Source organism: Ursus arctos, unplaced genomic scaffold (genome assembly GCF_023065955.2).
Source record: "Ursus arctos isolate Adak ecotype North America unplaced genomic scaffold, UrsArc2.0 scaffold_9, whole genome shotgun sequence".
Lineage (NCBI taxonomy): Eukaryota > Metazoa > Chordata > Mammalia > Carnivora > Ursidae > Ursus > Ursus arctos.
This window is the reverse complement of record NW_026623111.1, coordinates 68,177,577-68,204,275: the sequence shown is the minus strand read 5'-3', so window position 1 is coordinate 68,204,275 and position 26,699 is coordinate 68,177,577. Positions and strand designations below refer to the sequence as shown.

Sequence of the window (26,699 nt, the reverse complement as noted above, 5' to 3'; positions counted from 1 at the left end):
CTTTTGTCTCCATCTTTTCATCTTGAGCGGAACTTGGCTTAACCTTCAAATTAAAGGAAAATGGATTATGCAATCAAAGAACTTTTCTTTAACATCCAGAACTTTCTCAGATGTGAGTGATGTTCAGTGAGATGAGAATATAAGATCCAACTTATAAATGGGAAAAATAAGCAGGCTTGTTGGATTTCTATTGAAGAAAAATATTTCCAAGACTGTATTAGACACATATACAAAGGAAAGAACTTTGGTCCTTGTATCAGAAGGTTCACACTCAGAAAACATAAATCAGAATACTGACTCTTGTGAAATGGAGTAAATGAGTCACATTAGGTAAAGTTCATGGTAAAAGATCTTATTTCCGTTTCTAAACAGAAACGTATTTATTTAATATTTGCTTATTTACCTACAGCAATTCTGTGTAGCAGGCGGTGTTGAAGGCATCGTTGAAATTCCCGTAGGGAGCAGGAACCCAGAACCTTAGAGGCTGCAGCCCCGGCTCTGCTGAGAGGTTCCTGAATACTGTGCAGGCTCTCGGCTTTTATTCTCCGCCATCAGGCAATTATGCTGTGGCTCTAGGTCCGAAAACTTCTAACGTATTTATTTAAGTCTAAACACTTGACCTACTCAGCAAATTAAGCAGTCTCATCAGTGCCGCTGCAGATTAGAAGGATCAATGATATCTGTTTAAGGAAGGGTACACTGTAGATTCTATGATAGATGAGAGAACTTCACAGCAGGTGTTCCTACAATACATTTCTCCCCGCCCATCAACTTCCTTCTTCTGATACAGAGAATCTAAATACAGTTACATTCTACATTCAACGGATATCTGCGTCAAGAATGCAGTCTTCGAAAACATTGTTATATCTGAATAACAGAACTGACATTCTTCTCCACACAGGAGCAATACTGTGGTAGCACTCTATTAGAGTGCCTGGGAATAACCACAGAATTTATAGATTTACCTAGACCCTGTCCTGTTAGCAGAGACTAACACTAGAAGATGGAGAGTCTCTTATGGTCGGCTTATAAGTCATTTTGAAATACATGTAGTGTTAATTCATTGCTGTAAGTTATACCCATTCAGCTTGCCAAGCGGAACAATGAAGTAGGTAAGGAGAAAACCTTCAGCGAAATCTTCGGTAAGATAACTGAGGCCCCAGATATACTGATAACTTTCCTCTTTTTACAGTAAACATGTTTAGCTCTTAACACTCTTGTCTGAAATTAACATCTGAGTGGGCTCCGGCATTAAGCATTACGAGAAAGAAGTACTACTTCTTGGATGGTATGCTGACAAGATGGGGCTTGGTCCCTTTTCGGGGTGCTAAGCACACGCTAGCACGGTTTGCCATTTAATCCTCCTGCAATTCTGTGTAGCAGGCGGTGTTGAAGGCATTGTTGAAATTCCCGTAGGGAGCAGGAACCCAGAAGAATCTTAGAGACTGGGACCCCAGCTCTGCTGAGAGGCTCATGAATACTGTAGAGGTTCTGGGCTTTTATTCTCTGCCCTTTAAAAAAAAAAAAAAAGTTTGCTCTGATTCGCTAACATCAGGCAATTACTGCTGTGACTCTAGATCTGAATTTTTTTTTAAGATTTTACTTATTTATTTAACAGAGAGAGAGTGAGAGAGAGAGAGAGAGAACACACAAGCAGGGGGAACGGCAGACAGAGACAAAGGGAGAAGCAGGCTCCCTGCCAAGTGAGGAGCCTGATGTGGGACTCGATCCCAGGACCCTGGCATCATGACCTGAACCAAAGGCAGCCACTTAACCAACTGAGCCACCCAGGCATCCCTAGGCCTGAAAACTTTTAACTGTTGATTTGAGTGAATGAATTCTAACTCTAAACCCACTTCTCCACAATTTAGTGGGAAAATTCATCTCAGCCATCGATAGGGCTGCTTCTGAGAATCACACCAAAATCAAAGAGGCTTATGTTGTCTTGGGGTAAACAGGAAAGACTTCTCTAATTATCAACTGTTATGGTATTCTGTGGTCCTAAACTAAGACCTTGATGACAGATGGCTCTTTTGTGGGGTAGGGAAATTCTGACCGTTGGCAAGGCACCAGCCCTCCCTGGACACACCATAAAGTCTGAGCCCTTGCTGTCACCCTTGGGGCTCTGCCTGGGATGACTAGGATTCACTGGCCTTTCTTATTCCCTTTGAGAATATTCCCATGCTTGCCTTCAGAAACACTCTTCCCTGTCCCTGTCCCCATGCCACCATTCTCACTTGCCAGAAATCTATTCTTTTTAATGGAAATGATGATTAGAAAGAGTGAGGAATCAGGTCAAGGAAAAGGGTTACAACTGACCCTTAGTATGTCATCAACACCAACTTGGCTAGTGCGTAAACAGCTAAGAAGGATTTTGCTGTGGGGACAGGGAGCAGTTATTAAGACCTTCCTCTTCCAGGCTTGGTGATAGATTTATTCCCTTGAAGAATTCTGGTGGTAGACATCATTCTTCCCATTTTATAGATGAGGTAGCCTGAAGAGATTCAACAAACTTAACCGAAAATCACACAGCTACTCAGAGGTCAGGCTGAGGATTTGAGTGCAACCTCACTGTCGGACAGCCTCAGTGGGATTCTTGGAGAGTCAAACCATCACCCTAAACACCCTGTATCTCCTTTTGCCCAAGCTTTCCTTGGTATTCAAACAATATTCCATAATCAGCCAATGATAATCTCTGATTGAAGCTCTTTCATCTAGGAATTATTTTAAGGTGAAACAAAATGCTGCATGCAGGTGCCCGAGTATTCTACCTGAAAAAAGGCTAGCCTGGACTGACCCAATATCACAACAGTCTCAAGTTTCCTAAAGTTAAAATGCTGAGCCCGAAAATACTGGGATAGTCTGGACCTGTGCTGGACATCACATCCTTCCAAAATACATAGGAATTCCCACTTGACCATAGAGTCGATCTGACCACTGAAGGTTTTTTTTTTCCTTTTTCTCTTTCATTTCCACTTTTTTTTTTTTAATTGGTATAGGCATGGCTGGACAATCTTGGGACAAAAGAGATGTGCCTTTTACTTTCATAGTCTTCCCTATAATTACACGTGGCCTAGTACAGCAAAAAGAGCACTGGGCCATCCAATTCAAGCTAGCTGCGCTGGAACCTCTGTTTCAGATTACACAATCTAATTCAGTCCTTTTACAGATGAGGAACCTCTCTGTTTCTCATCTGTAAAAGGACTGAATTAGATTGTGTAATCTCCTCTGTTATTTCCAGTTCCAGTTACATAAATCTCTTATAACCAACACATGCAAAACCTAGCATCTTCTGTACACCGTCTGTGTTCCCTAGCAGAGAATGGCATGTCTACCAAGTGTCCAAGGTAAAAACTTAGAATTACTCCTGCCTCCTTCCTTCTGCGCACCTCATCCCTCACCTCTCCAAAACCCTCTAACCTCTGGCACACACATTCAATATTGGTCACCATTCCCACATTTCCAGCCTGAATCTCTCCTCTGAATACCACACACATATGCAACCCCCTTCTTAATGTCTCTGCTGGTGTGACCAGCAGGCATTTCACCCTAAGATTTATGAAACTGAGCTTTTGATGTTACCCCAAACCTGTTCCAAACCCCATTATTCCAGTTGTTCAGGCCAAAAAACTTAGTGTAATCCTTGATTCCTTCCACATTCATTACAAAAGCAATTCTGTTTGCTCTACCTTGAGAATATATCCAGAATTCTGTCACCTCTTATCACCTCCACTGCCACCACCCTGATGCAAGTCACCATCACCTCTTGTTCCCCCCAGCATAGCAGCCAGAATGAATCTTTTTTTTTTTTTTAAGTAGGCTCTACGTCCAGCATGGAGTCCAAAGTGGGGCTTGAACTCAGGACCTTGAGATGAAGACCTGAGCTGATATCAGGAGTCCGACGCATAACTGAATGTGCCACCTAGGCACCCCCAGAATGAGTCTTTAAAATATGAGATCATGTCATGCTTCAGCTCAAAATCCCCCATTACTTCTCACCTAAAATTTAAAGCTAAAGTCCTTACCATGAGCTAGAAGGCCATATGTAATCCAATCTTACTTACCCCCTAGCTTCTTACCTATATTAGAGTTCTCCAGAGAAATAGAACCAGGAGGAGGTTTTACATACATACATACATACATACATACATACATACATACATACGAGGAGAGATATCTTTCAAGGCATTGAGGAATTGGCTCACATTATTGTGGGAGGCAGCAACTCTGAAACCTGTAGGAGAGGCTGGCAGACTGGAAACTCCCGGGCAGAAGTTGATGCTACAGTCTTGAGGCAGAATTTCTTCTGGCTCCGGGTGTCTTAGTTCAGGCTGTTACAGCACAATACCAAAGACCAAGTGGATTGTAAGCAACCAAAATTTATTCTTCCGAGTCCTAGAGGCTGGCAATTCCAAAATCAAGCCACCAGGATTTAGTGTCTTGGTGAAAGCCTGCCTCCTGGTTCACAGCCAAGCAGCCTGTCTTCTTGCTGTGTCTTCACATGGCAGAAGGGCAAGGGAGCTCTCCAGGATCTTTTACAAGAATGCTAATCCCATTTATGAGGGCTCATGAACTAATCACATCCCAGAGGCCACACCTCCACACACCATTACTTTGAGGATTAGGTTTCAACCTAGGAACTTTGTGGGGGGAGACAAACATTCAGTCCATAGCACAGAGAAAGCTCAGTTTTGTTTTCAAGGCCTTCCAACTCATTGGATAAGGTCCATCCACATCATTAAGAATAATTTTGTCTTATTTAAAAGCTATTGATTATAAATGTTAACCACAAAATAACTTCACAACAATATCTAGATTAGTGTTGCACTGAAGAGTTGAAAACTATAGCTTAACTATGTTGACCTATAAAACTCTCACTAGCCTCACACTCTTTCAGTTCTCTCGAGCCATACCAGTCCCCTTGCTGATCCTCAGCCCACAGACATGTTTCTATCTGAAGACCGTTGTACTTTACTGCTTCCTCTCCAGAATGCTCTTCTGCAGAACAGCCACGTGGCTACCTCTATCTTCCCTTTAAGTCTTTTTAGAACTTCTCACTCCATATCTAAGATTGCAACCCTGCCTACAGGGCCATGCCCTGTAAGATTCCTCTGTCCTCTATTTTTCTCCTTGATACTTATTACTGTGGAGTATACTATATATTTTGATTATTTACCTTCTTTATTGTCTACATTGCCCCTAGAGCAAAGCTTCCTAAGGGAAGTGATTTGTTTTTATGTATTTCGCTCAATGGTATATCCCCAATGCCTGGAATAGTAGCTAAGACTTGCAAAGGGTTTGATATGTATTTATTGAGTGAATGCCCATTTATTCTATTATTCCCTCTCCTAAATATCTCTTTGCCACCATGTGCATTCAGGCCACCACCATTTCTGGCCAGGGTTACTGAACAGACATCCAACTGGTCTCCCTCCATCTATTCTTGCCCTTCTTCTAATGCATTCTCCATCCTGCAGTATTTGTAAATCTGATGATAGCCGTCCCCTGCTCAAAACCTTTCACTAGCCCTCCTTGATGCTGAGACTCTGAGTGACTGAGCTTCTGATATGTTCTCTATTTTCTCTCTGCACCACACTCTGTTATCCAAGACGGACCTTCCTAGTCCTTGAATGTGCCATGATCTCTCACCTCCCAGTGCCTCTACACATGGTTTCCTATATCTGGAACATTCTTCACCACATGGCCAGCCCTGCTCACCCTTTAGGTCCCATTTATGGCTCACCTCACACCCTCCCCCCATCTTCAGGTCTGGTGATGCTCAGATGGCTCCTTCTATTTAGGACCATTGTAGCACTTTGCACCAGATAGAGAGTAAAGGGGCAAGAGATTTCTATCCTCCCAAGGATAGAAATCAGAAAACAGAGGTAATCATTGTGTAATACTTTGATAGTACGAGATGAACGATGCAATGGCAAACGGGTGGGGTGGAAGAAGATTTCACAGAATATTTTTACAATGGTAGAAAACAGAAAATAGTTGAAAGCAAAAGAGACAGGTCCTGTAGGCAGGAAGAAGTTGGAATTAATAGGGAAAGAATAATTAGAGGAACAAGGAAAGAAATACTGAAAAGTACACTATAGAGATCAAGACCCTCTCTTTGCTACTATAAGGAAAGAAGTTGGATTGATATGCAGAGATGAAGCAACAGGTTTCATAAACAAAAAATAAGCTGAGGCCTCTATAAGATGTGAACTTGGGGTTTGTCTGGATAGAAATCAGGTTTTGGGGTGCCTGGGAGACTCGGTTAAGCATCTGCCTTCGGTTCAGGTCATGATCCCAGGGTCCTGGACTAGATCCCCACGTCAGGCTCCCTGCTCAGTGGGGAGCCTGCTTCACTCTGCCCCTCTCCCCCTGCTTGTGCTCTCACTCTCTCTCTCTCAAATAAATAAATAAGATCTTAAAAAAAAAAAAAAAGAAACTAGGTTTAGGAGCCTCAAGAAATTTACAAGACATTTAAGACTACCTAATACCGCTTTATCAGTTTGGCAGTACACAGAACCTTTGACAGTGTACTAATGAACTCTCCAGAAAGGAGGGGAACAATATTTATTTGAAGAGATTACATTCTTCAACTTGTACTTGGCAAATTACTATAGTTAGACTAAACAAACAGTGGGTTACAGTAATGTACATAAATCCTATAACTTTCTCATTTCATGGAATCCAAAGAAAGGGTGGTATTTCCTGATAACCAAGGTTCCAGTCTCTGTCCCTGTGTATTTGACTTATTTAGGTCATTTAAGTGGAGTCATGCAATATTTGTCCCTTCGGGCCCTCATTTCACCTAGCATAATGTTTGTAAGGTTCATGCATGTTGTAGCATGTATCAGAATTGCATTCATTTTTTAAAAAGGAATAATATGGGATGCCTGGGTGGTGCAGTCGATTAAGTGGCTGCCTTCAGCTCAGGTCATGATCCCAGGGTCCTGGGATCGAGTCCCATGTCGGGCTCCTTGCTCATCAGGGAGCCTGCTTCTCCCTCTGCCTGCTGCTCCCCCTGCTTGTGGCTCTATCTCAGTCTCTCTGACAAATGAGTAAAATCTTACAAAAAAAAAAAAAAGGAATAATATGGCCTTGTTTGTATATATTACATTTTGTTTATCCATTCATCCATTCACGGACACCTGAGTTGTTTCTACCTTGGGGGTGTTGGAAGTCACGCTGCTTTTATCACTTCTCGGCCTTTTGGCTAAGATCACGTGGAAGTCACGCCACTTTTAAGTGGCGACTTGGCTCCTAATCTAATGCTCATTCCCATAGCATCACAGAGGGGATTGATTGCTTTATATAACCTCCAATCTCCTCCAAACTTAAGAGGTTTTGGGGGAAATGGGCACCTCCTGTGAAATAATTAGTTCACTGAAATATGGATGCTGAAATTTCATGAATAAATGAATCACACTAAGGTTGGTTGGCCAATACTTATTTAAGTCTCCTGAAGATAATATCTCTGCTTTCTCCTTTTCCTTCAATTAAACACACACACACACACACACACACACACACACACACACACACACACACAATGGTTTACAGAGAGATACCAAGAGAATACCAAAAGACCATTAGCTGATGCACTATCTCTAGCATTATTTCTAGAGGGCACCTGGATGGCTCAGTCAGTTAAATGTCTGCCTTCGACTCAGGTCATGGTCCCAGAGTCCTGCGGTCAGTCTGCATCAGGCTCCCCGCTCTGTGGGCAGTCTGCTTCTCCCTCTGCCCCTCCCTCCACTCGTTCTCTCTCTCAAATAAATAAAAGAAAATAAAATTTTAAAAAACAGAATTATTTCTAGAGGTGAAACTTCACTGTGCAACACAGCACAGAACTGCTGCTCTGTAAGCAAGTCCAGAGAGCTCTTTCTCCAGGATTCCTTTGTCCCTGTGCCAAGCTTTAAGTAGGAATTGCATCATGTCCAAACTCAGGTGTTTCCAATCTACTAGAACACGTGGACAAAGTCTGCAGCAAACCTGGCTTACTTCTGCCAGTCCCATCCACACTTGGAGTGCAGCTCTTCCCGGGATCTCTGTGTGGAGGGTGGCTCCCTGCTGGCATTAGACAAGGACTGAGCCGGAGAAGAGTACAGAGCAGAGCCATGAATATTGTCTTGGGTATCCTCCAGCTTCTGCTCACCATCACCTACTCCTACTTGGAGGCACTGGTGAAGGTTTTCTTTCCCCGAAGAAGAAAATCTGTGGCCGGGGAGGTTGTTCTCATTACAGGAGCCGGGCACGGAATAGGCAGGTGGACTGCCTATGAATTTGCGAAACGGAAGAGCCAGCTGGTTCTGTGGGATATTAATAAGGTAATGCACTCACTTGCCCATCTTTTAAAGTCACAAGACATATATTGTAAACATTATTTGACTTAGCAACTGCTTACCTTTCTATTTTTCTTTTTCAGCATTTCATAAATTCTCCAGTGCCTTATTCTACATTTGCATTTGGATGGTTTGACAAAGGGAACATAATTGAGAACTAAGCAGTGATTTTTTTATGCCATGATATGTATAGGTTGATAACACAGACTCGGAGCCAGGCTACTTCCAAGCTTCCCTTTTTTTTTCTTTCTTTCTTTCTTTCTTTCTTTCTTTCTTTCTTTCTTTCTTCTTTCTTTCTTTCTATTTTATGTATTTATTTGAGAGAGAGAGCACGAGCGAGGTGGGGTGGGGGGCAAGAGGAGAGGGAGAAGCAGACTCCCACTGAGCAGGGAGCCCAATGTGGGACTCAATCCCAGGACCCTGAGATCATGACCTGAGCCGAAGGCAGATGCTTAACCGACTGAGCCACTCAAGCGCCCCATCATTTCCTTATCTTTCAAAAGGAAATAATACCTCACAGGATGGGCAAGAACAGGGGTCAGCAAACTACAGCTAACGGGCCAAACCTGGTCCTTGAGCAGGCTGTTGAGCTAGGAATGTTTTTTACATTATTGAAAGCATGTCAAAACAAAAACCAAAAAAGAAACAAAGAAGAACATACGACAGGACCTCTTAGTGCCTCCCCTCATATCCACACAATCCTAAAATATTTACTTTCTGGCAATTTACAGAAAAGTTTGTGTACTCCTGAGCAAGCGGATTAAACAAGTAAATATTGTAAGTGCTTAGAACAATGCTCAGCCATAGTAAATATTAGTTGTGTTAAATAAAACCCACAAGCAGTGGGTTAAGTTTGTCTTGAGCACTCATTTTTCTTGTACTATTATTTGTAAATGCTATATTAGCTACTCAGATTAAGAGTGAAATAGCTGAAATTTTGTGTCCTTTCCCCTAAACTTGTGAATTCTGGTAAGGCCATGAAAATACACATAGAAAAATGTTACCGGATTTTAAGACTGGAAAAAACTGTGAAGTGTTTTGTTTTTGTTTTTTGGTTTTTTTTTAAGAATCAGATTTTCCACAAATCACAGTGAGATCTTAACTGCCATTATATTACTGCTCTCCCATGTTCTTTGCTATCATGTCCAGCTGTCCCCTATTTCTTAAAGCTTTCAAAAATGTCGCTTGGGGGCACCTGGCTGGCTCAGTTGATAGAGCATGTGACTCAATCTTGGGGTTATAAGTCAGAGTTCCACGTTGGGTGCAGAGATTACTTAAAAGTAAAATCTTTAAAAAGAAATGTCACTTGAACTTAGAAAAGTAGTTCTTTTCTGGTTCTTTCCAGACAGCAAAGAATACTATACAAGGAAAAGTTGATAAATTTCTGTGTAACAGACACAGGCATTTAATAGATGAGTTGATATACATGAAAGTGATTTGGCATCAGTTTGGGCCTTGAAGAGGTTCCAATGCACTTTTTAGAAGAGGACAAGAATTTACAAATTGAGTTGTCTGGTGTTCTCAAGCATTCATCAAAAAAATAGAAATAAGTATAAATCCATGAAAAAGACTTGATAAAATCTAACCTTTGGATCTTTCCAGATGTGTGGTTGGAGGGAAAGGATTCATTCTTATTACATTTTTAAAGTTCCAGTGACAAGGAATAAAAATGACTTATTTAAGATTCTGCCTGAAGGATGAGTCACCTAACCTCACAGGATTTCTTTGAATCTTTGGATTTTATGGTTAAACATTACAGGTATTAAATTATTCACTCTAAGGCTGCAAATGTAACTCAGATCTCCTTTACCTGTGGAAGGTACCAACTTCCTTTTTGTTATGGCTGGCTTCTTTTGCCTTACCTAATGAATATACTAGCAGCTTGCCCTCACTCGATCTAAACTTGCTTTAGGAAAACTCTGAAAAGTGGAGTAAACCATGCAACCTGGAGTTGAAGCTAGAGCAACTATTTTGCTCACAAAAAGACAAGGCATTATATTTTTGCAGTTCTGTAGCTCAGTTATAAGCCTGACAAATTTTTAATTCTTCAGTCAAAGCCTCTGAGGACAGCTCTGGTTACCAATGCTCTCTACTAACCGTGAATCTAGAGCCAAAAGAATGCTTGGTGGTTCTTGTAATCCGGCAATAAGCAAGCTACCAGCTAAAGCCTAAATTGGTGAAAGAGCTCCTGTCCTCCCTCTCTACTCCTCTGCAACCCCCAGAAGTCTATGAGGGGACATTGACTCTGTGACTACATGTCCTAATTTCTGTTTGGGTCTATTCTTTGGGATTTCAGGCTACTGCTCCTGGGCTTACCTGAGGTAGTGGAATATGAAGGACCCAAGGCAGGTGGCGCTGGCTAAGGGAACCCACCTGCCACCCATTCAGGGACTGCCCGCAAGCAACAGCCACACTACTGACATCCCGGTGTGAGAAAAGGGCTTTCAGGTGCCCTTGCCTCTTCATCACAGTGAAGAGTCTATATACTGTGAGAGGAAAAAGTGTAATTTTTTAAAACCTTATAATCTCAATAAAATCAATAGAGGTCAAAATTTGAAAAGAATTCCAATTTTCCAGAAATGCAGGTCTAGAAACAGGACAATTTTACCTTAGAAGAAAGGTCTTTGAATTTAGGTTGAAAACAAGTTTCTCTATCTCCATGTCCTAGTGTTGTTATAAAGTTACTACAAAGTTATTACATCCGCAAAGTTGTTACATAGACGAGACTCTATCCAGTGGCCCTCCCCCATTTTCCCTCAGGAACACTTGCACACAAGATTATATCCCCATGAGTAGTAGCATTGTCTCCCTATGAAAGTCTTCCTCAAATAAGGATCCCTCTTTCTCCTTCCCTGTGAGAGGGTTCAATTAGAACCATCGAGAAAACTATGACAGGCAGGGGCATAGAGTTTTAAATTACCACGTGTTTAGAATTGCTTTGCTACCTATTATGTGGTTGGTGCTCCAAAGATATATGTTAAATGAAAAAACTGAGTTTTCTTCTGTGTCCTCAACCACCTCCATTCATGGCCCCACAAAGAGCGACATCTTTCAAGCACGCTCTAGCTGTGAGAGTAGCCTGCTTTAGAAAAACTGCCTCCCGGAGAAGTCCTCTCCCCTGAGATAAAAAGCTAGAAAAACATGAAGGATTCCCTCCCCTCCCCACTTTGACGGAGAATGGCTGTTGAGAATGAAGCCAAACAAAGTGAAAACCCGCGCCTGATCGGAGCGCTCGCTGGCAGAAAAGCCAGGGAAAATCTCTGCGCACTTAGCCAAGCAGCGTCTCTCATGAAGCTTTCGTACAAACAAGGAGGGCATTTTGGACATGAATTTTAATCTTTAAAGATATTTCTTCTCCAGTTCCTTCTCTCCCACTCTTGTCCCCTAACTGACCTACATCTTTCTGCGTTTGTCTTTTCCGATGACAGCACGGTGTTGAGGAGACGGCCGCCGAGTGCCGAAAACTGGGGGCCACTGCGCATGCGTATGTGGTGGACTGCGGTAGCCGAGAAGACATTTATAACTTCGTCAAGCAGGTGAGACTTCAGAATACAAATTCCTTCAAATCATTTTGTATCCATTGACATGGGAAATGTAAAGGTGCTTTTTGGCTGCCTGATTTAGATTAGAACTGAGGAAGTTGTATGAAGAAGGAAGGGCATGTATTTTTTCTTTGCATAGAATTCCCTCAACTCTGTCTCTTCTTATTGTTTCATATCATCAGTCGGTTTCTTTCTGATCAGAAGTTTCGCAGTGATACAGAGTGACAGAGAAGAGATTTATCCCCAGGAGAAAGGATCACTCACTAATTTCATTTTAGTCCTATTACTTGTGCAGTAATTCTTTTTTTATAAGGGATTTTATTTATGTTGCTGCTAGTCTTCTATAGAAAATGTGATGTTAATAGTTATAACAATTTTTAAAAGAGTAGATATCAAATACAATGAGCCAAACACTCTGATAAATGACTGCAATCTCTACAATAACCCTACTGACCTCACCGGATAGACAAGCAAACTGAGGTTGAGAGGGGTTAGCCAGTCCGGGGGCACATGGCTAGTAGGTGGTAGGACCAACATTACTCAGCACTATAAACATATTTGGTCAGGACTGATAAATCAGTTAATCAACACAAATATTAATTTCACTTTATAGACAAGTTTTAAAAATCTATGAATTACAGGGTATGAAATTTAGATGTTAAAAGAAGTTTCTCCTAGCTTTATGACAGTGTTCCCTTTGCATCCACTTTCTGGCCTCAAGTTCTTTCCTGCCTAAACTCTTAAGAGATCTCGTCAAGTGAAATAAAGAATCTAATCCCTGGATGACATCAGCCCCGAAACTATCCTTCCTTCCTTCCTTCCTTCCTTCCTTCCTTCCTTCCTTCCTTCCTTCCTTCCTTCCTTCCTTCCTCCCCGCCCCCCAAAACTTTGAGTTTCTGTAACAGTGAATGTGTTTTTTCCATTTCAAAGGTAAAGAAAGAAGTGGGAGATGTAACCATCCTGGTGAATAACGCCGGGACAATATATCCAGCTGACCTTCTTAGTAGCAAGGATGAAGAGATTACCAAAACTTTTGAGGTCAACATCCTAGGACATTTTTGGGTGAGTGTGAGAAACATTTCTGGTTTGTGCGTATCTCACACCTCTGAAGGTACATGAAGTTGTAGTTAAGTTCACACCTTTATATTTGCCTTAAATCAAGACTCACCAAATTAATTTGAGTGGAAGAGTCTCTGACAGAAGGGCACAGCTTGAAGGGACACAACTCACCAGAATGTAGGCTAGTTGGTCTGTCTTCTCCACCAGAATCTAACACAAAACATGGCCTGGATGGACCAAGTGCTCAATGTATTTGGGGAGCTTTGCTAAGAGTTGTCAGTGAACATCTTTTCAGTGCTTTAGAAGAAATATATACAACATACATTCACTTGTGACCTCATACCATGGAATTTTAGAACTGAAAGGACAACATGAATCGCTACTCCAGTGTATATAGGGGTTAGGAACTTTTCTGCATGGGACTCAGACAAACCCTAGATCCATGTCCAAACGTAGATATATGGTTCTACAGGCCTCTTATAATTGGCTATCAGAAGACTGAAATATGACTTTGTAAAAAGCATTTATATGGATTAATCTCCCAGCGCCTTAGTATTAAGTGTAGAACCTAGAGCAAACCTGGAGTCTGGAAGAGAAGAAAAAGAGATGTGTCGTCCTCACACCTGCCCCAACCCCTCACACGTGCTAATGAGGATTGATGATTATGACCACCAAACTGCATAGAGACCTCCTGTGTTAGTTATCTATAGCTACATAACAAATTATATCAAAATTTAGTGGCTGAAAGCAACAATAAATGTTTGTTTTCCTTTCAGAATTTCTGTGGGTCAGAAGTTTGGGAGTGGCTTGGTTTGGCAGTTCTAGCTGTGAATTTGCATAAGGTCCATAGGGTGTGTTTATAAAATTCTCATAAAATATTGATATTTCTCACAAAACAGCAAAAGCTTTTTGAAGATAAAGACTTTTTGTTTCCTGTCACATCAATATATAATATGCAGTGTTACAAATAGGGAGGTACTAAATCCAACCGTGATGGATACTGATTGTGGATCAGGACGAAATTCAGCTTTTAAATTTGATATCGTTACACAAGATTCTTCTCATTAGAATGATAAAGCCCCAAACCAAAAAAAAATTACACAATACCAGATTACCATAGGGGTCTTTTCAGTTCTGAAAACACTGAATTTTTCCCTTGATATTATTCAGATGATATATCCATAAAGGAGATATTTGATTCCTTCTGAAGGGAAGACGGCGGAATATTTTTCTTTTTTTTAAGATTTTATTTTTGGAGCACCTGGGTGGCTCAGTCGGATAAGTGTCTTCCTTCGGCTCAGGTCACGATCCCAAGGGCCCGGGATCAAGCCTTGAATTAGCTTCCTGCTCAGCGGGGAGTCTGCTTCTTCCTCTGCCCCCTACCCTGCTCCTGTTCTCTCTCTCTCAAATAAATAAATAAAAACTTAATTGATTTAAAAAATCTTTTTTTTTAACTTATCTATTTAAAGAGAGGGAGAGAGAGAGCACAAAGGAACACACAAGCTGGGGGAGAGAGAGAGAAAGAACTGTAAGCAGCCCTTGCACTGAGCACGGAACCCCACATGGGGCTCAATCTCATGACCCTGAGATCATGACCTGAGCCAAAATCAAGAGTTAGACACTTAACTGACCAAGCCACCCAGGTGCCCTGGGAAGAAGGGGAAATATTAAGATGAGTTCTTAGCATGTGATATTTAGTACACGGCCCTCAATGCCAGCTTAAACAAATACATTTCAATCTTTTTCATATCTGTCATTTATATAGAAGTAATTATGGAATCTTGACACGTATTTAATTTCATCTTAAAAGTTGTCTCAAATGCTATTTTTTCTTAAAAAGAAAACTACCTAATTTAGAAACCTAACACCTGAGTCATTTTTTTTCTTTCTGCAATGACCTTTAAGATCACAAAAGCACTTCTTCCATCCATGATGAAGAGAAATCATGGCCACATCGTCACAGTGGCTTCAGTGTGTGGCCATGGAGTGATTCCTTATCTTATTCCATATTGGTAAGTATTTTCCAGCAATGATATTTATATAACCCTTTCAAAGGTTTATTAGACTTTAGATATCAATCCTCGTAGCAGGGTTATTTACAGAATTTACATAGTCATCTAGAATAAACTTTTAAAAATGACTTCTCCTAAAACAATGAAACTGGTTGTAATGGTTAAAATATATTCAGACTTCTGAAAGCTCCTCTGTAGAGCAATGAAATGTAATGCCAAGTGTGCTTCCATTGTATCCTGGAATGAGTACTTGTCGATAAAAGAAACAGGGAACCACAGACCAAAGTAAAACATACGGAAGTCCAGGTGAACATCAATGTATGCCATCACCTGCGTGCCCAAGATCAGCTAACCAGAGCAAGCCCCGGACCAAAACGGTTTCCAGTGTGCTCGTGCCACCAAAGACTGTGGGGATGAGAGACAGAAGGTGGGGGAAGAGCGAGAGGGAGAAAGCCCCTATCTGATTAAAAGATGTAGATAGTACACTCCAAGATCTACCAAGGACACAGACAGAAAAGGTTGGATGGCGCCGAGGATACACTCTTTGCAAAATATCTTTTCCTTGTGAACTCCTTCAATGGTATCTCATTTCCTATTTCAGCTTCATATGAACCTCATAGAAAAATTTAACTTGCTAACATTTGGTCCAGTTCTTTTTGTAACAGCGAACACATGAATATCTGTGGGAGGGTGTGGGTGTGGGTCATTAATAGATTTATTATGTACTTATACATTATGTTCAAGGTTAAACTGAGTTACCGATGGAATTACTTCTGACACTGATTATAGTCACTGTAGTTCCATTTCAGTGTCAGGGATTGTTGCACATACATATGGTTGTTTCAAGCTGCTTCTACCACCATCAAACCTTACTTCAAAGTAAGAATTTCACAGATTAAACATTTGCTCTTTTAATGTTTAGAAATGTGGAAACCCAATGTCCTAATACTTCTCCCTTTTTGTTTCTCCCTTAAGAAAGCAGCTGGCCTTTAATTTTACTGTTCTTATTGTCACCTGAGCCAAAAATACAATGAACATTTATATAGATTCTTATAGGTAATGAAGTTATAAGGCATATGTTATAAAATTTAATCCTCAAGTCAGCCCTCTATTTTATTACCTGTGTTTAAAAATCAGAAAATCAAAGAAGGTAAAGCGATATGCTGAAGGCTGCACACAGGCACAGCTGCACCACCTGAAGTCTTTTTACTGCAGATTTTCACAATGAAATTTAGAAGCCAAAGCAGCCTCCAGGATCAAGAGAGAAACTAGGAACTCACTTAACAAGAAAGAGAGGAGAAATGTGTAGAGTCCCACAGAAGTTTTAGTGTAGATATTAGTTACAAAGTTTTTCTAAATATGTTTTTTCTGTTTCATATTTTTCAAAATAAAAACAGTAATTAAAACTGATTAGAAAACAGTTTGAAGATTGCATGGAACACCTTACACTAGGGTGGAAACGTGAGCAGTAAGCCAGTTAATACGTTACTAGGATGCGTTCTATTGCTATCATTGCTAAATAAGAAATTGGTACATTCAGAATTCTGTAAAATCATGTAAGACAATGTAAATGAAAATTGATGACCAAGTGGAAGTTGGCTTCTTGTTCTCAAACCAAATCAGCATTGCCTTCTTGTAGAAAGCTAGTAATAATGGTGGGTAATTCTCTTACAGTTCCAGCAAATTTGCTGCTGTTGGCTTCCACAAAGCTCTGACATTAGAACTTGAAACCTTGGGAAAAACTGGAATCAAAACCTCGTGTCTCTGCCCAGTTTTTGTGAATACTGGGTTCACCAAAAACCCAAAGACAAGGTGAGGTCAAAGTCAAGCCAGGATAAAAATATGGCATGAGAAATTGATATGAAATTTGTACAAGAAGTTTTTAGGTGAATCAACTGAGAAAATAGGAAAAAAATGAAAAAGGAAAAATGTTTCTTCTTAATGTTATACTGCCTTTAAGTTTCATTTTGAAATTAGATGAATAAAGGGGGAAAATGCATTGATGACTAGCAGGAGTGACCCAGCTGCCAATGAGTTAGGCAACTGGGTGTTTATTTGTGTCCAGGTGAAAGGTTCAACACACTCAGGTGCCAAGAGGGAATGAGAGGGGGGTGGGACAGGCTAGAGAGGTGTGCTCAGAGATGTCAAGAGTGTCCTCTCCTAGAAACCCCACCCCCAAAATGAATGTGATATAACATCCCCCTCTCCCATTCATGGTTTGTCCTCCTAAGAGTATGGAAAGGTACAGGTATACGCCCCTTTTCCATCTTCCATGGTGCTAGCATGAAGTACTCTAACATTTTTCAAACTTGTCTGGTCCTAAGAATCATTACCTGTGTGTACATAGAAAATAAATGTTCTATGGGTCTTTCTTAGAGATTCTGATTGAGTAGGCCGAGATGAGCTCCAAGAATGAGATGTTTTGTTTTGCTTTGCTTTACAAGCATACCTGCCAGATAAGTCTGGAAATAGGTTTGGAAAACATTGATGTATTAATATAATCACGGGGGGGGGGAGGGGGGCGGTGCCTGGATGGCTCAGTTGGTTTAGCATCTTCCTTCAGGTCATGATCCTGGGGTCCTGAGATCGAGCCCTGCATCGGGCTCCCTGCTCAGCTTGGAGTCGTCTTCTCCCTCTCCTTCTGGCTTGTGCTCTCTCTCACTATCTCTGTCTCTCTCAAATAAATAAATAAATAAAATATTAAAAATAAGTAAATAAATATAATCACAGCATTTGATCACCATTACCTCCTTGTCCTCCATAAAAATGCAAATGCTCCTAGGGGCAGCAATAAACTGAGCTCCTAACCCTTTAATCAAGATGAATTTCTGTGAGAAATTTGTGTCTGGTAAGGGAGGATTTGAAACCATAAGAGAGGAGAAATTGGTCCTGAAAGGAGAGGGAAAAAAAGCAGAAAGGTAAGGAGATGGGCCCTAACATTCAGACACCTTCACAAATTTGCTTCAACTCTGGTATTTATTCTGCTGCAGGTTAACAAAATACACTAAACTTGCCCATCTGAAGCCAATTTATTACTAAAGGGGAATTAGACCCAATTTCATTCATTCAAAAGAGCTAACAAATTTTCCTTTAAGCTTCCTTGAAGCTACTGACTCGGAACTCTGGATTAGCTGTGGTCTAACCTAATTACTGTGTGGTCTCTGGAGCTGTGGTCACTCCCTGGCAGTGGAGTTTTTAACAGTGCTAGACCATAGGCACTTAACAAGTACCCAATATTTAAGTAAATACTGTGGAACGATTGAGACTCTGGACTCAGTTTTCTTAAACAAATTGGGCCTAATAAAACCCTCTTGGCCAGCATTCAGGCTTAGTGTGTGCCAAGAGTACCGGGTCCACGGGCGGAGAAGACACAATAGATGAGAAGAGTAAGCCTAATGTGACCCCAGATAGTGTGGATGCCTGGGGATGACCCTAGGGGTGACAGGCATTACCGAAGGTTGACCCAGACGGCTGGATTCTGAATCTCCTTGGCAAAAGCTGAAATATTCATATACTAATGTCAGGCTTCGCTCAGACACTGGGTTGAAGAAACCAGGTAGGAAAAATCAGGGAGGGAAAAGGCAGAACCCAATAATTTAGAAAGGTATTAATTTATAATTCTGCCTGCTGGCTTGCTAGTCAATGCCATGGAAACCTCAATCACACAATAATCTGTAGTAAATCACGGAACATGTCAGGAAAGGAGGTTATAACTTAACTCTCCCACCCAACCTTTTTCTGTTCAGCCCATGCATCTTAGTTTTGATGTAACACTTTCAGTCCATTTACATTTTAATTTCTTGTCATCATCTTGCACTAGTGGGCATTCTACACTGAGCCTGTGGTTATAAGTGCTTCTCAAGAACTCATGCTCACAGTGTTCAGTATAAGCAAGGTCACGCCTCCAGTTGCAATGCAATACTCCCTGGGTGCATCTTGAACTTTCATTAAATTGTAGCATAGGCAATTCAGACATGGAACTCGAGAATTAAATGCCTTCAAAACAATCCAGCTTTGGGACACATGGGTGGCTCGGTGAGTGGAGTGTGTCTTCCTTCAGCTCAGGTCATGATCCCAGGTTCCTGGGACTCAGCCCCACATCGGGCTCCCTGCTCAGCAGAGAGTCTTCTTCTCTTTCTGCTTGCTCAGCCTCCTGCCCCCCACCCCCGCTTGTGCATGCTCTCTCTCTCTCTCTGACAAATAAAATTTTTTTAAAAAAAATCAATAATCTAGCTTTACAGGATAACTCCAGAAGAAAGAAAGTATGCTTAGCAATAGCCTTGTATCCCACAAGCCCTGAAGAAAGATGTCAGATGTTTTCTTTCTGTCCCAAGAATAATCCCACCTGCTACTCTTCCTTGCCTGGAGCCTCTTCACCTCTACCATCTAATTCCTCTCCACTCTTTTGATATATTTTTAAAAGATTTATTTATTTATTTATTTGAGAGAGAGAGAGAGAGCACGAACAGGAGGAGGAGGAGAGGGAGAGAATCTTTAAACAGATTCCCCATGGAGCGTGGAGCCCGTCTTGGGGTGCAGTCCCAGGACCCTGAGATCATGACCTGAGCAGAAACCAAGAGTCAGATGCTTAACCAACTGAGCCACCCAGACGCCCCTCCACCCTTTTGATATTTTGACCGAGTGAGCCATAAAACATGCCCACTGGATGGGAAAGTTTAAGATTGTGATGACAAAACATCCCTATGGCATGTGTGGGAGCAGGAAACATTGTTCAGTGAATCCTGGAACCCTTTAAATCCTAATTTGGTGACGTGATAAGTTAATTTTCCTGCCTTTGATAATTAAAACAACACCAACAAAAAGAACCAAACTTTTTTCTTCTTAATCACAGACTATGGCCTCTTTTGGAGACAGATACAGTTGCAAGAAGCTTGATAGATGGAATACTTACAAATAAGAAGATGATTTTTGTTCCATCATATTTCAATATCTACTTAATACTAGACAAGTAAGTATAGCACAAAACATCTAAAATGCTAAAACACAAACAGAGCTATCAGTGTGATGAAGAGTCTTTCAGCTGTGAATGTTGCTGTGGAAGCTCCCCATGCCTGGGGAGAACAGTTAAGTTTTCTCTGTTATTTCTCTGTCTTATTCAATCTATAAAAAAAGAATGATTCATTTTCTCTACCACATCTACCATCTCAGTTTAATCTTTGCTAGAGACTATTCCAACTGAAGGAAAGGCTGTTTAAAGAGAACACAATATAGCTAAAAATAAAGGGTCTATTTAAAAGCCTGCTGGAGTTTTGATGGAAATTGCCTTGAATCTATTGATTAACTGGGGGAGAATTGATATTAACAATATTGAGTCTTCCAATCCAAGAAAATAGAGAACATAAAATATCTTTCCTTTTTTCCCTCTTCTTTAATATCTCTACACAACATTTTATAGTTTTCAGCATTCAGTCTTACACACATATTATCAGATGTATCCCAAAGTATTTCATGTTTTGATGCTATTGCAAATGGCATTCAAAAAAATTTTCTATTTCCCATTGTTTGTTACTAGTATGTGTTTGATTTTTGCATTTTGATCTTGTATTTAGCACCCTTGCTAAATTCATTTCTAGTAATTTTTTGTAGATTCTAAGAGATTTTTTTATAGGTTATTTCAGATGATCGTATTGTCTGCAAATAAAGACACATTTACTTCTTCTTTCCCAATCTGTATGGTTTTTTTTCTTACCTTATTGCACTGGCTAGAACTTTCCATGCAATATCAGATAGGATTGGTGAAAGCATACATCCAAGTATTCCGCTTAAGAGAAGAGTATTAAGTATTTCACAATTTAGTGTAATGTTAGCTGTAGATATTTTTTCATAGATGCTTTTTATCATGTTGAGAAAGTTCCCTCCTATTAGTATTTTGATGAGAGTTTTTATCAAATGCTTTTACTAACTATGTTAAGATCATATTTTCTTTCCATTTTCATTTCCATTTGTTGATATGGTGTATTATACTGATGAGTTTTAAAGAACAAACTACCCCAGCATTGTAATATCTTTGTCTGATTTTTGTGTCAGTATAATATTGACCTCATGGAATGAGTTGGAAAGTATGCTCTCCTTTTCTCTTTTCTAGAAGAGCTTGTGTGGGATTGGCATTATTTTTTTCTTTAAACATTTGGTAGAATTCACCAGTTAACCCATCTGGGGCTGTTGTTTTCTTTATACACAAGTTCTAACTACAAATCTAATTTCTTTAAAACCTATAGGGCTATTCAGGCTACTTATTTGTTCTTGGTAATATGTGTCTTTCAGGGAATTTGTCCATTTCATCTAAGTTGTCAAATTTATTGGCATAAATTTATTCATAATCTTCCCTTATTGTATGTTTAATATCTTTAGAATATCTCAATCCTGGTATTGGTAATTTGTATTTTTTGGTTTTTTATTCTCTTCAGTCTATCTTGAGGTTTATCAATTTATTGATTTTTTTCAAAGAACTAGCATTTGGTTTATTTTATTTTTTATGTATTTTTCATGTGTTCTACTTCACTAATTCCTTTTCTGATCTTAATTATTTATTTGATTCTATTTTCCATTTAATTTTCCCTTTTTCTAGTTTGTTAATGTGGAAACTGAGTTCATTGATTTTTTTTTTCTAGCATAGGCACTTAATGCTATAAAGTTTCCCTGTGTACTGTTTTCAGTTCTGTCCCTCAAATTCTACATATTTTGTTTTCATTTATATTCTGTTCAAAATACTTCTAGTTTCCCTTTTGTATCATGGGTTACTTAGAAATGTATTTTTAAGTTTCTAGCTTTTTGGATATTTTCTCGAAATTTTTCTGTTTTCTAATTTAATTACTTCATATGACTTAAATATTTTAAATTTATTGAGACATGTTTAAGCTTGGAACATGTTTATCTTGGCAAGTGTTCCATGTGCACCCAAAAAGAATGAGTAGTGGGACACCTGGGTGGCTCAGTCAGTTGAGTGGCTGCCTTCCCATCAGGTCATGATCCTGGAGTCCTGGGATCAGCCCTGCATCAGGCTCCCTGCTCAGTGGGGAGTCTGCTTCTCCCTCTGCTCCTCACCCTGCTCTTGTCCTCTCTCTCACACACTCTCTCTCTCAAATAAAAAAAATCTTAAAAAATAAAAAGAAAGAAAGAAAGAGAGAGAAAGAAAAGATAAAGAAAGAAAAGAATGAGTAGAGTATTCTGTATTGTTGAGTGTGCTGTAAATGTCCGCTTAGGTCAAATTGGTTGATAGTGTTGTTCAAATCTTCTATATTTTTACTGATTTTCTGACTATTTGTTTTATCAATTATTGAAAGTGGTCTCAAGATCTCTAGTTATAATTGTGAATTTGTCTATTTTCTTTCCATTTTTGCTTCATATATTTTGAAGCCCTATTATTTTGTGCATAGCAATTAGGATTATTGTGTCCTCTTGAGGAATTAACTACTCTGTCATGTTGGAAATAACCTTGTTTATCCCTGGAAACATACTTTGCTGTGAAATCTGATAATATAGCCACTTCAGTTTCTATAAGTTAATGTTATCTTAGTATATCCTGTTCTGTTCTTTTACTCTTAACCTGTTTCCTTATATTTGAAATGTATTTTTGTAGGTAGTATATAGTTGGTTCTTTTTTTTTTTTTAAATCCAATTTGGCAATCTATGCTTTTAGATTGGTGGTTTTTAGACTCTTTACATTTAATATGATTGTTGACATAGTTAGATTTAAAGCTAAGTTTAAAGCTTGCTGTTTGTTTTCTATTTATCCCATTTGTTTTTGGTTCCTTTTTTCTCTTTTTCTGCCTTCTTTTGGTTTAATTGAATATTTTTATACTTCCATTTTATTTCCTTTTTTTTTTTTTTTTTTGGCTTACTAGCTATAATTCTTTATTTCCTTACTTAAGTTATTGCTTTAGGATTCATAGTATGTGTCTTTAACCTATCATAGTCAACCTTCAAATGATATTATACCACTTCAGGTATAGGCTAAGAACGTTACAGTGGCATGCTTCTATCTCTCCCTTCTGACTTATGCTGTGATTGTCATACATTTTACCTCTACATATATTAAAAAACCCACATTACATAGTTTTCGTTTGTTTAAACAGCCAATATCTTTTTAAAGAGATTTAAATAACAAGGTAAATTCTTAAATGTGTATCCATGTGGTTTACACTTCTGGTGCTCTTTATTAATTTGTGTAGATCCAGACTTCTATCTGGTATCATTTTCCCTCTGCCTGAAGGGTATCCTTTAACATTTTCTCAGAGAAGCTCTGCTGGTTGTGAATTCTTTCGCCTTGTGTATGTTTAACAAATTCTTTATTTTGCCCTAAGCTTTGAAAGATACGTTCACTGAGTATAGAACTCTTGGTTGATAGTTTTTTGTTTTTCAGTACTTAAATGATGTTCTCTGCCACCTCTATGATTTCCATATCATCTCTGCTAGAGGCTGTTCTAACTGAAGCAAAGATTGTTTTTAAAGGAACACAATATGATACAGTGATTAAGAAGGCTCCACCTAAGATTAAACACCACTTTACCACTTAGTAGTTCTTTGACCATGGATGAATTATTTAACCTCTGTGGCCTCAGATTTTCCATATATAAAATGGAGATGTGCTAATATCTCCTTTCTAAGCATGCCATAACAATAACATAATGCAAGTAAAGCCCCTGCCATTAAAAAGCACAGAAGTCGGATACTAAAGGCTTAGGAAGCAGAACTTACATAGAATTCTAGGGAAAAGGGCATCTGGCTGGCTCAGTCTGTAGAACATGCAACTCTTGATCTCAGGGTTGTGAGTTCAAGACCCACAGTGGGTGTAGAGATTACTTAAAAATAAAAAAATATTTTAAAAAATGCTAAGAAGAGATAAGATTATTTACCCAGAGAGATAATCTCAGCTTTCTACTGAGGGACAGTTTATGATAGATTAAAATTGTATCAATGAGAAGATAACTATACTAACTTCACAAGCTCTTGGGTCATTTTGAAACCAATCCACATAAACTGTGCTACCTTGGAATAGAACCATTCAAGAACAGGGGACAAACTGCATTGCTGCATCAATTTCAATCTTCCATTTTAGCTTCAATAGACTAACAGCATAACCTCAACCTCATGGCAACATCATCTCGAGTTGACTAATGTCTTGTTGCTAAGCAACTGTAGGAAAGGAGTTTCATAAGATTCCTCCTCTCTTTAGGCTCAAAACAGGTCATATTAATGTGGAAAAAATCAAAATCATAGCATAGTTGCTTATGAACAAGATAATAAACATAGTCATACTGTCAGAGTTGGAGAATAGATATCCCTGTACAATAAGCAAGAGTCTCAAAGTCTTTGGAATTATTGTAGAGCTGTCATGGTGGTTTGTTACTCAGCAACAGGGACTTACTGTTAATCTTCTTCACATATAATTCCTTTAACAGAGATAGACAATTTTGTGAGCAAATGCAATTACTAGCATGGAGGTTTCTTCGTGAGGATAGTTAAAAGGCCTGTACAAGTTCTCTTATACTGGTCTTTCTCCCAAGCAGAGCTTCCCTGCCCCTTTGCTTATTCACTCATCTTCCACCTGGCCTGAAACAAGGATGTAAATCTTTCATTAGTCAACAAGACCAAAGTGATTTTCACTATGACTTTCTTCATGGAATGTGTTACATCTGTCTTGTTATCTTCACACATATGCTCTTCCTTTCATCTGCCTCCTCAAATCTTACCCATCCTTGAACACTTTGGAAGTTTTTCTTCACTATTCCAGCCCACATGAATCCTCTTCACAGTTATAACCCTTAATTAGAGAAGGCTGTTATTTCTCATTCATTGTTTCAAGACAGCCTCTCCTCTTTTCTTAGCCTCTCAGCTCAACAATAAGCTGCTCAGGCCATAGCTATTTTTTTTTAGTACTTTTGTCCACCTTATTATAAGGTGTGTAATAGATATTCAGTAAATATTTAAGGAGAGGTGGAAGGATGGAGTTTTGGTGGTGTCTTTCTGTGAATGCTTCCTATCAGGATTCCTTGACAGTGTCAGCAGTAAGTCTAGACCTTTAGTTTCAGATCTTTATCATATAAAATCTCCTGTAAGATTTCACTAATATGAGAAGGTTTGAAGAATAGTACCTATCAGTGCTTTCTTTATATGTTCACAGTATTTGAACTATAAGTATTAAAAGACACACATACACACAAAAGAGAGAGGGGTAGATGTGAAGGAAGAAAGGAGGAACACAGGAAGATTAAATGCAAACCAGATAAACTCTTGGTATTTTAACGGACAACAAAAAAGAACTCTCATGTCAAAAATTTTTAATTGAGAATTTTTCATCTCTTTTTTTCATACAGATTTCTTCCTGAACGTGCCTTGGCAGCTATAAATCATTTACAGAACATTCAATTTGAAGCAGTGATTGGCCACAAAACCAAAATGAAATGAATAAATGAGCTCCAGCCGGAGAATTATGCACCTTAATGATGTAAATCTAAGTTTAGAATCAATGCTTCAAAGCTTAATTTCACATTTTTCAATACTGTTAATATTAAAAACATTGGTTTGACATTAGCAGCAGTCAAATGAACAAGACTAATTACCTGTCTTTCTCAAGAATATTAATGTAGCTTTAACAGTCAGATCTATTTTTCATTCCGTGCCTCTTAAAAACTTCTGTGCTTACAGAAACATATTCAAAAGGCCACTTTTCTTAAGGTAGTTTATTTCTTTTCTTTCTGCTTTGAGGGGGAACAAATCTACCTCCCTGAGAGTAAATAGAGAACTTATCTACACAGGGAAGGTTGAAGACCTTGTCAACCGTGTGAGTTGGCAGTTAGACGTGAAGTTGAAGCGAGCAGCAGTGTCCAAAGGCCAGAGAGGTTACTGCTGTGAAATTCAGCATTTCAAAGATTTCTGTAGCTTCTCCCTTGTCATCAGCCCAAAACAGTATTCTGTAGTTTCTTGCTTGATTCTGTCCTTAGTATAGCTCTTATCTCCACCAAGAGTGGACGCTCTATACTTTCTGCCCTTTTCATAATCTCTTAAAATACTATGCCATTGCAAAAGGTGACCCTCTCTTGAATATCAGAATATCTGAAATTTTAACCCCATGATAACCTCTTTCTTTATAGTTTATGCTTTCATATATCATTGGTACCAGAGATGTTTAGATAGTTTTGAGCTTCAAAAATGAAAACTAACATGGAAAAAGCAATCAGGCTGACTACCTAATACTAGACAATGGATCTAAGAGATAAAAGAGTGGTCTCTTTTTTTAATAGAAAAAAAATCCAATTCCCACTACATCAAGAGTAATCTTGTTTTTGTGTTTTTCTTAAATATAATAGACTGCTTTTACATCAACTATCTGCCTGTTTTTATTAAAAATGAATGATTAAAAACAAATCATTAATAAAAATTTCTTAAAAACAAATGATAAATGTTGTGCTTTTAAAAAATAACCTCTTGTAGTTATAAAATACAAGTTTTGATTTCTAATCTCTCAGTCTCAATGAACCTCCTTTAGGAAGCAAGGATCTGGATGGTAAAAGCTAGAACTTGCAGATATTAAGGGGTCCCAGGTTTCTCTCAACTTTGGCTTCTTTGACAGCAGGAGTGTTGGTTCATCAAATGACTTACTAAATCCTTTCTGTGTGTGGCACTGAGCAGAGTATTATTTTTTGAGATTTTTTTTCCTAGCTACTTTGGCAATAATTTTTATTCATGATGACATTTTATTTTATTTGTTTATTATTTTTTTTAAG

General features: G+C 39.1%; 1 protein-coding gene across 1 annotated transcript; it reads left to right on the top strand.

The window, feature by feature from the left end:
* Positions 1-7,947: 7,947 nt before the first annotated feature.
* On the top strand, positions 7,948-26,368 carry HSD17B13 (hydroxysteroid 17-beta dehydrogenase 13). The gene is made up of 7 exons (XM_026509765.4): positions 7,948-8,324; positions 11,768-11,875; positions 12,812-12,943; positions 14,846-14,952; positions 16,627-16,764; positions 19,805-19,921; positions 25,290-26,368. Exons 1-7 carry the CDS (start codon positions 8,115-8,117, stop codon positions 25,378-25,380), a joined length of 903 nt encoding a protein of 300 aa, XP_026365550.1. The 5' UTR covers positions 7,948-8,114; the 3' UTR covers positions 25,381-26,368.
* The last annotated feature ends 331 nt before the right edge of the window (positions 26,369-26,699 follow it).

Coding starts and splice junctions, on each gene's coding strand:
- HSD17B13 (XM_026509765.4), top strand. CDS start 8,115: ATGAATATTGTCTTGGGTATCCTCCAGCTTCTGCTCACCATCACCTAC. Junction 11,876..12,811: donor TTTATAACTTCGTCAAGCAG/GTGAGACTTCAG, acceptor TCCATTTCAAAG/GTAAAGAAAGAAGTGGGAGA. Junction 14,953..16,626: donor CCTTATCTTATTCCATATTG/GTAAGTATTTTC, acceptor ATTCTCTTACAG/TTCCAGCAAATTTGCTGCTG.